Source organism: Lasioglossum baleicum, chromosome 8 (assembly GCF_051020765.1).
Source record: "Lasioglossum baleicum chromosome 8, iyLasBale1, whole genome shotgun sequence".
In the NCBI taxonomy this organism is placed as follows: Eukaryota; Metazoa; Arthropoda; class Insecta; order Hymenoptera; family Halictidae; genus Lasioglossum; species Lasioglossum baleicum.
Window position 1 is genome coordinate 15666433 of NC_134936.1, and position 14729 is coordinate 15681161.

Here is a 14729-nt window from a genome sequence, read left to right on the forward strand (position 1 = left end):
TGAGTTTTTCGAGTTACTCTCTTTCTCCGTTCGATCGAGCTTAGCCGATCGACCGGCTGGAAACGCGTCGATCGCGCCACGAAACCCGGAGATAATTAACCCCCCTCCTCCTGGCCCTCTCTCGGACGAGCTATCTCTGGAATGATGTAAGTGAAACGGATGTAATGTTGTTCCAAGAAATTCCACTGTCGTGTAACGCCGCTTGAAATAGAGATTACTTCAATGAACACAGAGAACCGCCGCGCAAATATTCTTCGCCCGTGTGTGTACCCCTCTCTTTCTTCCCGCTCGCTCTCTTTCTGTTCAATAATATCCAACTCGGAATGCGCGGATAAAAATAGTGGATTTTCGCGGGGCTTTTTGTTACCCGGCGCGCCGTCAACTTGAATGACAGCTCAACGATAAAATAATGTTGAACGCGACTACACGCTCCGCTCAGATGAAACGGAGATTACTCCAATTATAGATTCCCACTTTCCTCTACACATGCTCTACTGGGCATTCTCCTACCGATAAACATTGCTGCGAGGGGACGGTTTATCTACGAGAGCAATGATTTTTATGCGCTCGTGTGTTGTAATTTCACTTTGCAAGACGGAGGTGCAACAGGCAATGTTTCCGAGAAATGACACCACAGCAGCAGTTCGAAATCAATGTCACGCGAGCGCAGCCACTCGATCTTAGAATCCCGTTTTATTGTTCGACCGTTTAGGCCACGTGTTGCGCGGCGTCCATCGGGCATCAACGACCGTCCGCTCGAATTGCATCGTTTTTTATCGCGAAAATGCATTTCCTTGTACACTCGGCGAATATGTATCGTTCGAATATCGCGACCTCCCGGCGCCTCGCGTCATTCGTCTATTCTCGGTTCGCGCGTTATCGCTCGCGAAACGAGCGCGTTTCGCTCGGATCCGAAGCGGAGTTTTCAAGCGTGTGCCGGCGCGCCGGGTTTCCACGTTGTAGAAAACCCGTGGAAATGTCTGGTCGTCACGGAGATTAGATACCATAAACGCGTACCTCGGACATACTTGTGTCCGCGTTTCGCAGTCGAACGTGCTTTGTGCCTCGACGCGAGCGCATATTAAATTCCCTCGTGCTTCGAATCCCGAGATCGACGCTTTTCGAACTTTCTCCGCGTGAAATTCCTCGCGCGAAAAGACCGGCAACTTCACCAATTGCCGTTCCCGGTCATTGAAATTTTCAATTTCTTGTTCTCACACTTCGCGCGGCGCAGCTATTTATGGGCGGCGGTCGCGAAATTCTTTTTCGGCGACGCTGCTGGGAATTTGAACAGGTCATCTGTTTATGAACATTTTCGTATTGAATTTGTGCTTTGTATAGATTTCTTGTAGACAGCGGAACTTGATGCAAGAAATAAAAACCAAATAGAATGTTTTCTCTTCCCTGAATAATTTTAATAGAGGAGAAATACGTGTATTGACATCTTCAATTTTTTCAAAATTTTCCTACAATTTTCCTACAAATGCATGAAGATGATTGTTTCGCCATTTTTTCCCGCCGGTTCAAAGTGACGAGAGATTCTCAGGCCCGCGGAGCGATTAAATTAAACGATGCGAGTTAAATGAAATTATGAAAGGTCCGCCACCGTTCGATCATGCTTCGGCCAGCACGATTCCCTATCGGGCGAAATTATAAGGCGGCGCTAAATGAAACAGCGCGGAGATCGTGGTCCAAGCTGTGAAACTTTCAGTAATTCCGATTACACCGGGTATTAGCAGGCGTTAACCTTAATCGAGGAACGCGTCTGGTAGTCGGAGGTAATCGAAATAGAAAGGAGCGCCGGGATTAAAAGGAAAAGGGCAACGGGGATTAGCCAGGGGGGCCGCGCCTCTCTCGATCAATTAATCCGCGCTCAATTTGTTCGACTTTAATTCGAACGGTCTCGCGCGCGTGATTCGTCCGCGAAACACGAGAATCAGGAAACGTCTCTCTGTCCCCCTCGTGTGTTTCTCTTCGTTGCCACGGGGAAAAACGAGCGAACGAAGGCGTATGAACGGCGTCGAGTGACTCTTTCGCGGAAGTACATGTGTACCGTGTGAGCCGGTAATCGGATTCCAGGGTGTAAGGGACCCGACAAGCCTTCGAGAGGATCTTTCGAACCCCAGCGCTTAAACCGGTACGTCGAATCGAGGGAAATTCAGTTGGAGAACGGCCAACTGGGTGACCAAGGTCGACGCGCCGGGATTCGCACTATAGCCGACCCTTTCGGGGCGTGGCTAGCCTGCAAGAAGGGTAGTTTGAATATTCATATTCAAATGGGATCGCGGAGTTCGTTTTCATGCTTGGAAAGTTGCGCTCGCCGGAAATATTATTGACTGCGGCCAGTCGGATGATCGTTGCTTTGTATTTCACTTTCGGGGCGTGGCTAGAGAGGCTCGTGGTGGGAGAAATGTTTTTTGAAGCTTCATATTTAAATTAGTTCGTAAAGTATTGCCGGGGTTGCGTTTGACATAAAACTCACTGGATAATTAAGGTCACGGTAAGACTTCTCGTTCTGTATTAGCTTTGTGGGCGTGTCTAGTGTGAGTTATGGTGGGAGGAGGGGGTCTTTCGAGTTTTCATATTTAAATCAGCTCGTAAAGTATTGTCTCAGTTGCATTCGGCGTCGGGATATAATTGAAAAGGTTTATTCTCTGTGTTACTTCTTGATGAAAGTAATGGGGAAAAAATCGAAAACACGAAGATGATTACAAGATATACGTAAGACAGGTATTTCTGCCTTCTGATCTCGCGTAGAGGCGTGTTCAGCGTGATTCAAGATAGAAAAAGTCCTCGTAACTGTATAATTTCCTGACTCACTAGAAAACCTATGTATGAATCAAGTGTAATTAGATTGTTGTGATGGTTAAGGCGTGTCCAACACGTCACAAAATTAAAAATACATCTTACCGTATTCTTTTGATCAAATCTGATCCAAGGGGCGTGTCCGATATGTCCAGCAGTGGGGGAAGCGACCTTGAACGGTCATCTAATCGCGCTCTAACAACTTCCCAGGCTACTGTCGCGTCTCTTGACGAATGAAATTCGTTTAAATCCGTACCGTAGCAACGATAGCCTCAAGAAGACATCTCGGATCGCATTAACAAGTGTCTCAAGTGATATTTATGCGACAGGTTGACGTCACCGGCTAGGAGCGATTTTGGCGAACGCCTGAATCGTCTTTAAATTGCGGGTAGGTTCAGAAACGCCTCGATAAATCAACCGCTGCCGACGATAAGGCCGTTTCGACGGTGATTTATTGAAATCGGTCTATCAAACGCATTCAACAATAGTTGTGCGCTCGGTTTGGTGGCTCGCGACGTCGCCGCCAGCCGAGTCACGGAAATGTACTACCAGCGGACGATTAAAAATCCAGGATTAGATTGTATGAATTAGCTGGCATCTGGCGTTCAACCGCAGGCCGCTCGTGTTTGTTCATTGCGCGACGAGGAATCAGGGAAACGCGTGGCCGCCGTTAAATGAGCGCTCGCCTACTTTCGGACCAGAACCAGCTGCGTCTTTCATCACAATTGCCGCGGGATTCCCGAGCTTTCCTTTCATATCAGAAGCAATTTATTTCGAAATTTAATATTCGAACGGTCAAGGATCTTATCTTCCGCCTCACCCCTTCTTCGATAAAACGGGTCCACGAAATTCGAGACGCGATCCTCTGCAATCTTCGCGATATCCAATTTAAGCGTCCCTTATCCCTTGTACCTGGGCTTTCAATATTTTTAATTAAATCGCAATTCGAAAAGATTTCGATTAAATTGCAGGAATCTTCGAAAAGATCATAATCTGTTGTCAGTCATTAATGTAATTGTTAAATGTTTTAGTAGTTGACTTTCGTGAGCATGCTAATGCGCGTTCCGCTTGTATTACGCAATTAATAAATACAACTCATAGAAAGAACTAAACAACATCAATTAAAAATGCGACCGAGTGTTTAGAATGTTTGAAATGCTCGAGACTAAGCATACGATGCCCAGAAGCCGTTCAGAGCCGCATAACTCCGGGCAATGGGTCTCCACAGAAGTATGTCCTTAGACATGAAGTGGACAGGAAACTTCCTACTCGAGGGACATCATAAGAGGCTCGTCCGCCTCTTTTCGGAACGCGAGGGCGTTTATTTACGATGGCGAACGACAAGTTGTCGCCGTTCTACTAATTGATGAGCCGGGAGAGTACGCATAAGTGGACAGAGAGAAGACGGGGAAGATGATCGGTCGCGTCTCGATTTGTGCCTCCATTTGTTCGGTATGGCGTGTATAGGGCTAATGTCGCGGTCAATTACCGTACGTAACTGACGAATCGAAGAGCACCGGCGAGGAAACCAGTTTAGCACGTGTATGGTATTGCCAACGACGTACCAGTCCGCTGAGCCTTCAAGTTCATCGACTTGACGCAACGCGAATATCTAGTTCCCCCGATCCACGCGATACGATTTCGTTGCGTCGGGAACCGATATTCAGATTCAGATTCGGGGCAGGGAGAGCGATCGTGTAGGGACACTATTCTTTTATGACTGCGTCGACGCGCCGAAAGTACAAAGGATGTGAACTCGGATTGCGCTGCCCTTCCATATCGTGTTTAGTGCGATTTTAATCAGAAAAATGCCACTAATAAGTCGGTAAAAGTCCAATAAAAAAATAATGAAAAATACAGAAGTTTTGTAATTGGATTAGTAGTAGTTCACACCGATATACCCGACCCGAGATCAGATTACACTGCTCGAGGCAACTCGAGCTTTTCTTGGCCCCTGCGGCGATCGCGGAGACCCTCGGGGATAGAAATCGCGACTTTACTGTATGACTAACTTAGATTTTTGAAGGAAAACGAATGCCAGTAATCCCATCAGTCTCGCAAAACAGAGAGCCTTCGTTTGCGATTAGGGGCAGCGGAAACGGTGTCAAGTTCCGCTAGAGGCAAGGTCTGCATCACCTTGACATCGGTCAGTGTGACCAGATGATTTCCATGATTCGAGATTAGATTACCCGGAAACCGGGGGAGCGATATAGGTGACGCTTGCTCTTGTGTGTGTGTGTGTGTGCAGTATCTAGAACATGGCGAAAAGTTTGCGGTGTAAGCGTAGTAACCGACTGGTTCCCGATGCTGGTTTCGATTCGACTGTTGGCCCTTAGCCAGCCATCGAAATTTCCTTTGCGTCTCGTCGCGGAACCGGCTCCCTTCTTGTGTGGTCATGGGGGCAAAAGAGAAATAAGAGTGGCCCCCGAGGGCTTCTTTATTAAAGCAACGGGCCGCGTGCCGCAGTGGAAACTCCTTCCAGATGGATGTAACGTCACGGGCGTTGGATCACGACCCACTTGTACCGCGTGCTCTCTCGCGTATTTCACTCACGTTCGATATTCTCTCCCCGCTTTTCTCCCTTCGAATCACTTTCAGCGGATCCGCGGCGTACGTTCCTGTCAACGGTACATGTGTGCGTGGGAGGAGAAATAGAGAACGAGAGAGACAGACTGACAGAGACAGGGGAGAAAAAAAAAGATTCCTTTCCGGACAAACTGGAACGCAACCTTTTGCATCGACCGATGTCACCCTGGTATTTAACACTAGGTTTACGGGACCCGTCATTTTGACGGATTTTTCGGACTTCACGAGCAAAATTACGGAAACCATAACTGATAATTCTGTTCCAATTATTGGTATAATGAGACGAGTACACATGTCCCAGCAAACTTGAACATCTTAAGTATCTTTGTTGTTTTTAAAGATACGTCAAATGTCTGAGGGACAAAGTTGAATGGTAAAATGTTGCTCATACGATACCAAAAAAATGGTTGTTTTTATGTGATTTTTTTTTAGAGATATGAAGGTCGCCTTCTTTAAAAACTATCTTTAAAAACAACAAAGATATTCAACGTGGTCAAGTTAGCTGGGACACCCTGTATACCCAAATTTATTTCCCCTCAGCCCTGTAATTTCAGAATTCTGTATGACGTATATTTTTCCGACCCGAGAAAGCGCATTGTCCTATCAAACGAACATTATTTTTCATTTCGGCACCGAAAATAAGATTAATGAAGCAATTTGTCCGACCCACAGAAATTCCCGCAATCGTCCCCGAGATCTAGCGAGAGAAGGGTAAAACCGGCTTGTTCGCCATCGGGTTCAAAGGTCAAAGATAAGTCCATTCCCTCGGATAAGCCTCGTCTCGTCTCGCTGTTCCATGCACGATCTCTATCGCGTATTACACCGCGGTTACATGGCTTGTATCTTTACGTAAACGCGTGGAAAACAACCGTCGCTCAAGAAAAATCGCTTTCTTTCTCGCCTATGCACTCGTCCTGTGTATGCACCACGGATATTTATAACGATGAACGTGACGGTGTTGTCGCTTCCTGTGAGGTCACACGGGGATCTCGATCTCTCTAAAAGAAAAAGCGTTCGCGGGTTCCCGCAAATGCCACGCTAAGTTGCGTAACCAAACGGCGATTAGGCGTTGCTAGACGTATGCATGTGTCTGTGTAAGTCTCTACACCTGTCGCGAAGTTTCCCTGGCAATAGTCAAGGACGCGAAACGGCAAAGCATACGCCGTTTTTATGACCGTCGTGTGATTGAACAGGTGACATCTTCGACACGGTGCTCGACTATCGAGGATTAGAATAGTTGCTTGTCTCGGCTAGCTCCTTCCCTTGGCCTCGTTCCTTTAATCCTTCATTCTGTTGGTTAACCCTGTTGCTTTTGTTGCTGCGTCGTTAAGAACGCGTGACGTCATTGTGCTATTGTCACTGAATGTGTCAATATTCATTATTGGAGGACTTCACGCGTTTATAATGGAAATGAGTAAGTGAAGTTGAAAGAAGTGTGGCGAACCAGGATTGAGATGCACAAATAAATTTTACAATTCACAAATCAATACCAAAAAAAGTCTATGCATTCGTTTTACTCATCAGTGTGTTCACTTCCTAAGAATTCATTGCGGTCATTCCGTATTCTTAACATGATTGCTTCACTATGAGTTCACTGACGCTCCTTGAAATCAGAAAATGTTTGATTTGACAAACTTGGATAAATGATCCAAACTTCGAATAAATCCGCTTCGAATAAAAAAGTTATCTATTATCCGTCGAATAAATTCTCGACGAATAAGATTATTCAAATAACGAGTCGAATAAAAGATACTTTTTTATTCGAATCTTCGAGTAACGAATAAAAATTTTTCATCTTTCATTCGAATCGTTATTTAAATAATTTTTTATCGGAATAATGCCCAACTCTGATCCAAACTGAATAGATCTCTGCCAATTTTCTCAACGGCTATCATATACCCAAAGCTAACAGTATTTTATTAATACAAGACCCCCGTCAAAGAGATCCGAATCAGGTGAAACTAGCAATTCCATCTAGCTTGATTTCGCGAAGCTCATCAGGCATTCTGTATAAGGAGTAGTCGAATAGAGAGAAAGAAAGATCTCGCAACCCCAGGTATATTTCCGTAATCCTCGAAAACCAGGCTGCCCCGAGGGCCATTTCGCAATTTGTTCGTTAATGTAACGCGACGTGACGTTGTTCCAACACTTTCCTAACGCCACGGTCACGATCCCGTCTCGAGTCTCGAGCGCTGATTCCTCCGCAGCTGTGCTCTCGTTGAGTGTTTAGACGTGATTCTCAATCGCGACGCGCGCTACATCACGGGGCATAAGTCAATTAAACCGGTATTAGCCAATCGGTTGTCTTTCTGTCGAACATCTTGCCTCCGAGGCGATTATACCGTTCGTTAAACCGACTGTGTCCAACCGCGTTCCGCAATTAATATTTTCCGTCGATCAACGAGACTCGTTTCCTCTTTCTCCACAAAGTTCGCAACTTTACGCATTATCCGAAGATCATTGTGACAGATGAAAAACAGGAGCCACAGAGAAGTGAGTAACCATGCTGCGAGCATGCAAAACAATAATTAGTAGACTCCGGATGTTTTTGCAAAATAAAAATAAAAAGTTTGACGAATAACATATTTGTCATTAATAATTTTAATGTGGTGAAAATAATATATTAATACTCTTAAAGTCTTTTAATATTTTCACTGTTTTAAATTGCACTTGCTCATTTCTGTTATAAATGCATAAAATCCGGAGTCTAATCATTAATTAGTAAGCTAAAGCGAGGATAAAGCGAAGCGAAAGTGAATATAATATTTTATAAAATAATTGTAAATTCTCGTTGTTGCTTAGCAAAACTTTCAGAACTGTTCGATTGCCTCGCTTTTATTATCGCGACGGAATATGGATTCTAAGCAGTCGGTTTCCAGCAAAACGGAATTTTAATACGCCGCCTGACGTGGCTAATTAGCATCGCTAAAAGGTTAAACGTCGCCGAAGACTGTCGCAATTTAATATGCGAATCGTTCGGCGCGCACCAATGGCATTTTTAATGTCTCCGACTGTTTTCGTGATCCGAAACGTTCCGCGATCCCTGAAACACGAGCCGCACACCTAAGCAATTCGTCCAGCTGCAGGCCACGTTCGCTCGATCACCTATTCCCTGTATATTACGCTGCAACTTTGCTCGAACAAAAATACCGGCTCCCGTTCCCTTCAATATTAAACTCGATTCCTGTTCCACCGCGGACTTTCAACGGAACGAATACGCTCCCTCATTCCATTACCTTTTTTCAATCGAATCGCGTCTCACAATCGAATTTTCTTCGGGCTTGCTTTGACGTCGGAGAAGCCTACTCGCGCAATTTCCCGGATATTTTCAGATGGAACGAGCCCGAGGGCTTTTTAAGACGTTCGGAGAACACCGTGATGCCTCGCAAATTCCAATAACACTTTAATAATTAACTTTGTAAACGTTCGAACTAGAAAAGTGACCCGCCGGACAGGTTAATTTTTCCAGCGATAATTACAGCCTCTCCAGAGCCACGCCTATTTTCTTCCAGCCGAAATTCGAAGCATTACCAATGTAGATTAGGCGCCAACGGAAATTAGAGGTTGCTCAAACTAATGATTATACCGCGGGAATTAAAACGTCGATTCATTCGTACCGCGAGGCGTACGCTTAATTAAGATATAGTTTACAGTGATTTACGATCTAATTGGCTCTAATAAGACATTATTTCGTCAGACGGTTCACGAACGCCCTATGCATTACCATAAAAGTGTGCGGCAACGGTTGCGGTACACTTTCCCGGTGTCAAGCGAAATTTATCGCTACTCGATTTATCAATAATCACGGTTGCCGGTGCCTAACACGCTCGGCGGATTGAAACATAACCAGGATATATCCCAGGCTAAAATCATAGACTCTCCATGACCAAGATAAAAATCGCGTTTACTAATCCCCGCGCTGTGGCCGAGGCGAATCTGAATTACTATGTTTCGCATCTTTATTCGCGCCGCTCTCCCGACAAGGACACTCGTCTATTTATCCAGCCATCTAGTCCTGGTAGAACGTGTTCCGACGCCGCGAAGGCCTATGGGCTAGTTAAGGTGATTTATCGTGCTCGTAAAATATACTTCGTGGCCGCGACGAGTCGCTGGATACAAACAGGGGCCAATTTCAATTCCGATTCCGCGAGAATCTTGCAAGGTTGATCGTTGGAATTCTGACCGGAGATTTTTGGGTGAAATAGAAGGAAGATGAAATAGATGAACTAGAAAAAAAATAAAGTGAACGAGAGGGTGCATCCGTCAATTTTTCGGGGTAAAAGCGGGCATGTGTTCCGAAGGACCTGGTCTAGAGCCGGTCTAAGGATGGCCAGAAAAAATAAAGCGGACGAAGAGGGAGAGACGGGGTGAAAGAGGGTGCGGCACGTGGCAGTGCGTCCAGCAATGTTACGGAGAAAAGCGGGGGTGTGTTCCGAAGGACCTGGTCTAGAGCCAGTCTAAGGATAGCCAGAAAAAATAAAACGGACGAGGAGAGAAAGGGAGGGAGAGAGAGAGACGGGGTGAAAGAGGGTGCGGCACGTGCTGGTACGTCCAGCAATTTTACGGGGTAATTATATTTACAGGGAGTGGCACTCGACCTAGTCGAGGAACTTGTCCCTTCGACGAGAACTCGCGCTATCCTGGCAAACCCGCGGGGCGCAGGCTTGCTCCTGCGTGCAACTTGCGAACGCTGGTCGCGGTTTCCATGGTTACTTGTCGGCGTCACCCTCGCCACCCCCGCAGCCGAGATGCAGGGTTTCATCCCTCTATCCGGCCGCAGCGCCGGGGCGGCTCCCGTGCGGCGCAGACGTTCGTGCCGGTTGACCCAGGTCGCGTGATCTCCTCTCTGATCTCCGAACGTTTATTCACTATTTTCTCACTGATCATTTCGGTGTCGCGTCCTCCCACGCGTCTCTCGAACCACGACAACAATCGTACGACCGTGTTCAAGCGATGCAATCGATGCGCAATCCTCCAACGAACAACTGCGACGCGCGGAACGTGCACACCTGAGGGTGGATACCCACTGTGACCTTGAGCCGCTCAGCCGGACAGGTGGAGCCCGCGAGGATTCAGGACACGAGATCGATGGGCTTGGTCCTCTGCGAGAACATTCGGCGGAGATCCTTTTTTCAAGAGCGAAGGATCCGCTGGAAGAGAGTTGATCACTTAATTTTATCTTTGTTCGAAGCTTGATAAGATTGATGAAGTGGGTGGTTTCTGTGTTGTAGTTTGGATTGATTTAGGTGATCCGTAACTGGGAGGGTCGATGATATTGTATCTCCGTGTGGAATTCGATAAGGTTGACTGGGGACGAGAGAGTTGCGGGTTTCTGTGATCAGAGTCAGAAGTGGTGGCAAACGACGATGAAGAAGTTGTCAGACGTGCAAGCTGATCGCTGCTCGGCAACCTCGATGACATTGAATCCTTCCATGATGCTGACAATCGACGATTAAGAGAAGTGATCTATAAACGAGTTCGAAGATGTCCGCGTGTAGTTTAGAATGGTGGATGATTCGAAGCGAAGGAGATCATGCATAACAGTGTTGAGAGCCAGAGGAAGTGGCATGGTTGGAAGTGGTTCAATTAGCACGGCGAAGTTCCTAAAAGAGAGAGAGAGAGTGTGTGTGTGCAGGTCGGAGTGCGATCTGTCCGGCAGCTTTTAAGAGGATGCATCGTGGGGGCAGCGACATCCGACAGGCGCCGAGGGATTAGCAGCAAAATTTTCTTTGCTGAATCATCGCGACGGCGGCACCAGTGACTGCAGTTGGCAAACGTCGTCGTCTCTTCGCCAGGGGGGAAGATAGAAGAAGAGGCGGTGCCCGATGTTGCGGAACAATTCGTAATGAGCACGGGACCCCACGGCGCCGACGTCGTACGAACACGTGCTCTCTGTCCCGTACCGTGAACTCCGAATTCTCGAACTCGGCTCGTTCCGAACGAACTTTCCCAGCGACGTGAACGGCATAGTAATCGAAACTGTGATCAGCGAGACCACTGTCTACGGGACCTCGATCGCTTCCGATCGTTGCTGCTCTCGCGGTTGCTCAATTGTGATAGATTTATTTTCGGGAATGTAGAATTTATCAGATCGTTAGAAGCGTTAAGAATGAACACGGGAATCGCCGCTTCGTGGGAAAATTCCTGAAACGTGTGCTGAAAGGCTCAATTAGCTCACACCTCTTTCGATCATCGACGCAACATTTACGACTTACTGAACGTGTGCTCAAAGTTCGATCAAAGCTCGAACCACCGGATAAGAGCGTCGAACGTAGTCCTAAGTCGTGATAACGATACCGTCGCCAAATATTCACCCTTCGGTGACTCAGTTCCAGAGTCATACTTTGGACAAACACGGAGCACCTTAATTTTCGATAAATCGTTGAAGAAGTGAAAGCGGTCGCCGACGTATTTACGAATGAATCGAAGTTCCTATGACAGAGATAAATTTATTAGAAATCTCCAGAGATCCGCGAGTAATTTTGAAGTTTCCGGTGGATTGTATTTTTTGAGATCGTCAGAATGACAAATTCGAACAGCAGCTCGTTGTCGCGAGCCTGGCTCCGCGCAAATTGCTGTCGTTGCGGAGACCTCCGGCAGGATAACGTTAATAACAATTTGAAGGAGGACGCACCACTGCGGGAAGAGACGGAGACGCTTCTGCACCGCATCGCGTTCACGGTTTGGCACACTGCCCTCCATATCGAGAGCGAGGTGCGTTCGCGTGGGTGTTGTTTGCAAGACCGTTTTGTTGTTTCGACGCCTGTTTGTTCACCGAACGCGACAAATTGCGCCTCGTCACGTCCCACTCTTAAGAACGACTACTTCCAGCCGAGATTTAAGCTACAGTGATCGATCGAACGCTATTAAACGCGCGGGATACGAAATGATTGATCGGGTCGATAGCACAGGAATTTTATTTCCTGATGGATACAGTAACTCTCAATATCCTGGGAGATTTGTCATATTCATTTGTACCGTTTTCCAATCGAAATATTATAAACATAATTGTAAACTGCTTATTATTTTGATATAACCCACTTTCCTGGAGATGAGTTTCGTATATTTTTCTAAAAATTGAATGAAATTACGGTTTCTAAAGGTGGTGGTTTCTAGGCGATGTAATTACGTATACTTCTCTCTTTGTTGCAGCACAATGGGGGCTACGAAGCGCAGCCGAAGAGTGTCAACACCATCGCCAGGAACAAGCAGCAACAACAGGTAGAAATTCCAGCAAACCTTCTCTAGTATTATCTTACTTAGCTGCAACAATAAATACAGGAGTTCTAAACCATTCGAAATAATTTAAAACGTTGGCGAAAATCATTGAAAGCAAAACCGCGGGGAGATTTTACTCCACGAGCCCAATTCTTCAAGTACAACGAGTCGCAGCCATAAAAAAGCTATTTCCAACGTGATTTGCAGCGTGCTTTCGCAAAGATCATTCAATTACAGCTGGCCTGTTATCCGAACACAGGTTTTGCGACGCGTAATGCAGGGGGACGTGAACAGAAGACGAAAAAGCGGTCGGAAGAAAGGAATCGAGGTCAGGTGTGCGGTTCGTAGAGCTGGTCTCGTTGAAAATTTCACGAGGTAGCCGGTACGCACGTGGCCGGATGCAAATGGTCGCGCTCGCGTATGGCAATTTCGAAGCCGGGGCGAGCCGAATCGGGCGATTTTGCATACAGGATCGTTTGCAAAACGGCGGGTCGTGACGGTGGCGGGAACAAGAGGCCGAGAGACGACGGAGGCCGTTCGTTCCGCGACAAACCAGGGCCGTTCCGAATGTAAATAGGACTCGGCCGTGTTTTCCCGCGGAATAAATGAAGACACGCCTGATGCAATCGGGGCACACCAGCTCTCGACCACTGCCTCGCACTTGCCGTACGGTTCTTTTAATATTAAATATTTAGAACGGCTGCCTCGTAAATGGTACAAATCACGGCTTCTTATCGGCCACGATGTACCCAAGCCCTTTTTTGCATAACGATCGTTCGCGTATTTCCGATCTTCCGAGGAATAATTCCGCAGTTTACAATACCACGCGATTTTACTTTCATGCCGCGCTACCTCGTTTCTTACCACCTCCGGCGATACTTGAGCATCCCTGCATAGCTTCCAGATCTTCGGCACGTAGACTAACACTTTTTAGTGCTGCTACCGAACGGACTCTATCGAAAACATTCTTCCCGCTACCTACTGCAAAATAATTGCAAAGATTTATAGCCTAGCCGATTTATAGATGGTCAAACCTGGCCTTGGAGGTATTTCAATGGGTATCGAATCATTCGACACGAGGGCAGTTACAGGGTAAATTAGAAAGTTACACTTGTTGAGGTTTTCCATTTTTTCCGAGCATAGTTTACAGCAAAAACATCTGAAAAAATTCTCCAGAATGCGCCTTGGGACCCAACATATGTCGCATATAAAATGCCACAAGTTTAAAATTCCGGTTAAACTCGCAAGAGATTAAATAATGGATTTAGTTAGGAAGGTTGTTAATCGTAGAGGAAGTACCATTTAAAAAGCTCAGGCTTCTCGTTAGTTTGCAGAGGAGCTCCGGGCGCCGTACTTTTCTCTGGATAATAAGTACACATTACGGTTAGTATTATTAAAGTACGATTACTCGAGATAACGATCCGAGGACGCAACACGTGGGAGGATTAAGACTAACACCAGCAGGGAATTAAAGCAGACGTTGGATAGCTTTCGAGGTAGCTCGTGTGCTTTATTAGCGGACCTTTTTCGAACTTGTACACCGAGGTGTACAAGCCATGGGAAGCATTAATGCCGCGACCGGTGAGAATTAGTTGGTAAAATGGTGGTAAGCTGGTGCATCGTGCGAGCAGCGCCTGCATCGACTGATGTTCCCCCGAGATAATCCGAATATATTGACGATGACCGTGTAATGTATTCGCGAGACCCTTACGTGGGTTCAGGCTGTGGCCATTCTTGGGAAAATGGATCCCAGGATAGAGCTCTGCTACCATACTTGAAAATACTGTCAGTCTTTGTCGCAATATTTCACGTGGAAGTCGATGTTTCTTGGGAATTGGGTAACAATGCCAATGGAATAAGAATTGCTGTGATGTAACAGGACGTTTGCATTTTTACATTTGTTGTCGCAATGTTTCTGTAAAGAGGAAAAAAATTTGGCAGTGAACTAAACATTGCCGCGACTTTTTTGGGAAAATGGATCCCAGGATGAAGCTCTGCTACCATACTTGAAAATACTGTCAGTCTTTGTCGCAACATTTCACGTGGAAGTCGATGTTTCTTGGGAATTGGGTAACAATACCAATGGAATAAGAATTGCTGTGATGTAACAGGACGTTCGC

The 14729-nt window shown here is 46.4% G+C and overlaps 1 protein-coding gene across 13 annotated transcripts in view; it reads left to right on the forward strand.

Annotated features, from left to right (window-relative positions):
* LOC143211349 (protein abrupt-like) overlaps positions 1–14729 on the forward strand; it is a 307845-nt gene that overhangs the window by 243334 nt on the left and 49782 nt on the right. For 11 of the 13 annotated variants that reach the window (XM_076428921.1, XM_076428893.1, XM_076428891.1 and 8 more), the window contains one exon: positions 12544–12612. In XM_076428921.1, the coding sequence (XP_076285036.1) occupies positions 12544–12612 (69 nt within the window). Of the gene's footprint in view, positions 1–50; positions 7885–7981; positions 12106–12543; positions 12613–14729 lie in introns of those variants that run through there. The other 2 variants (XM_076428902.1, XM_076428899.1) reach the window with 2 other exon arrangements.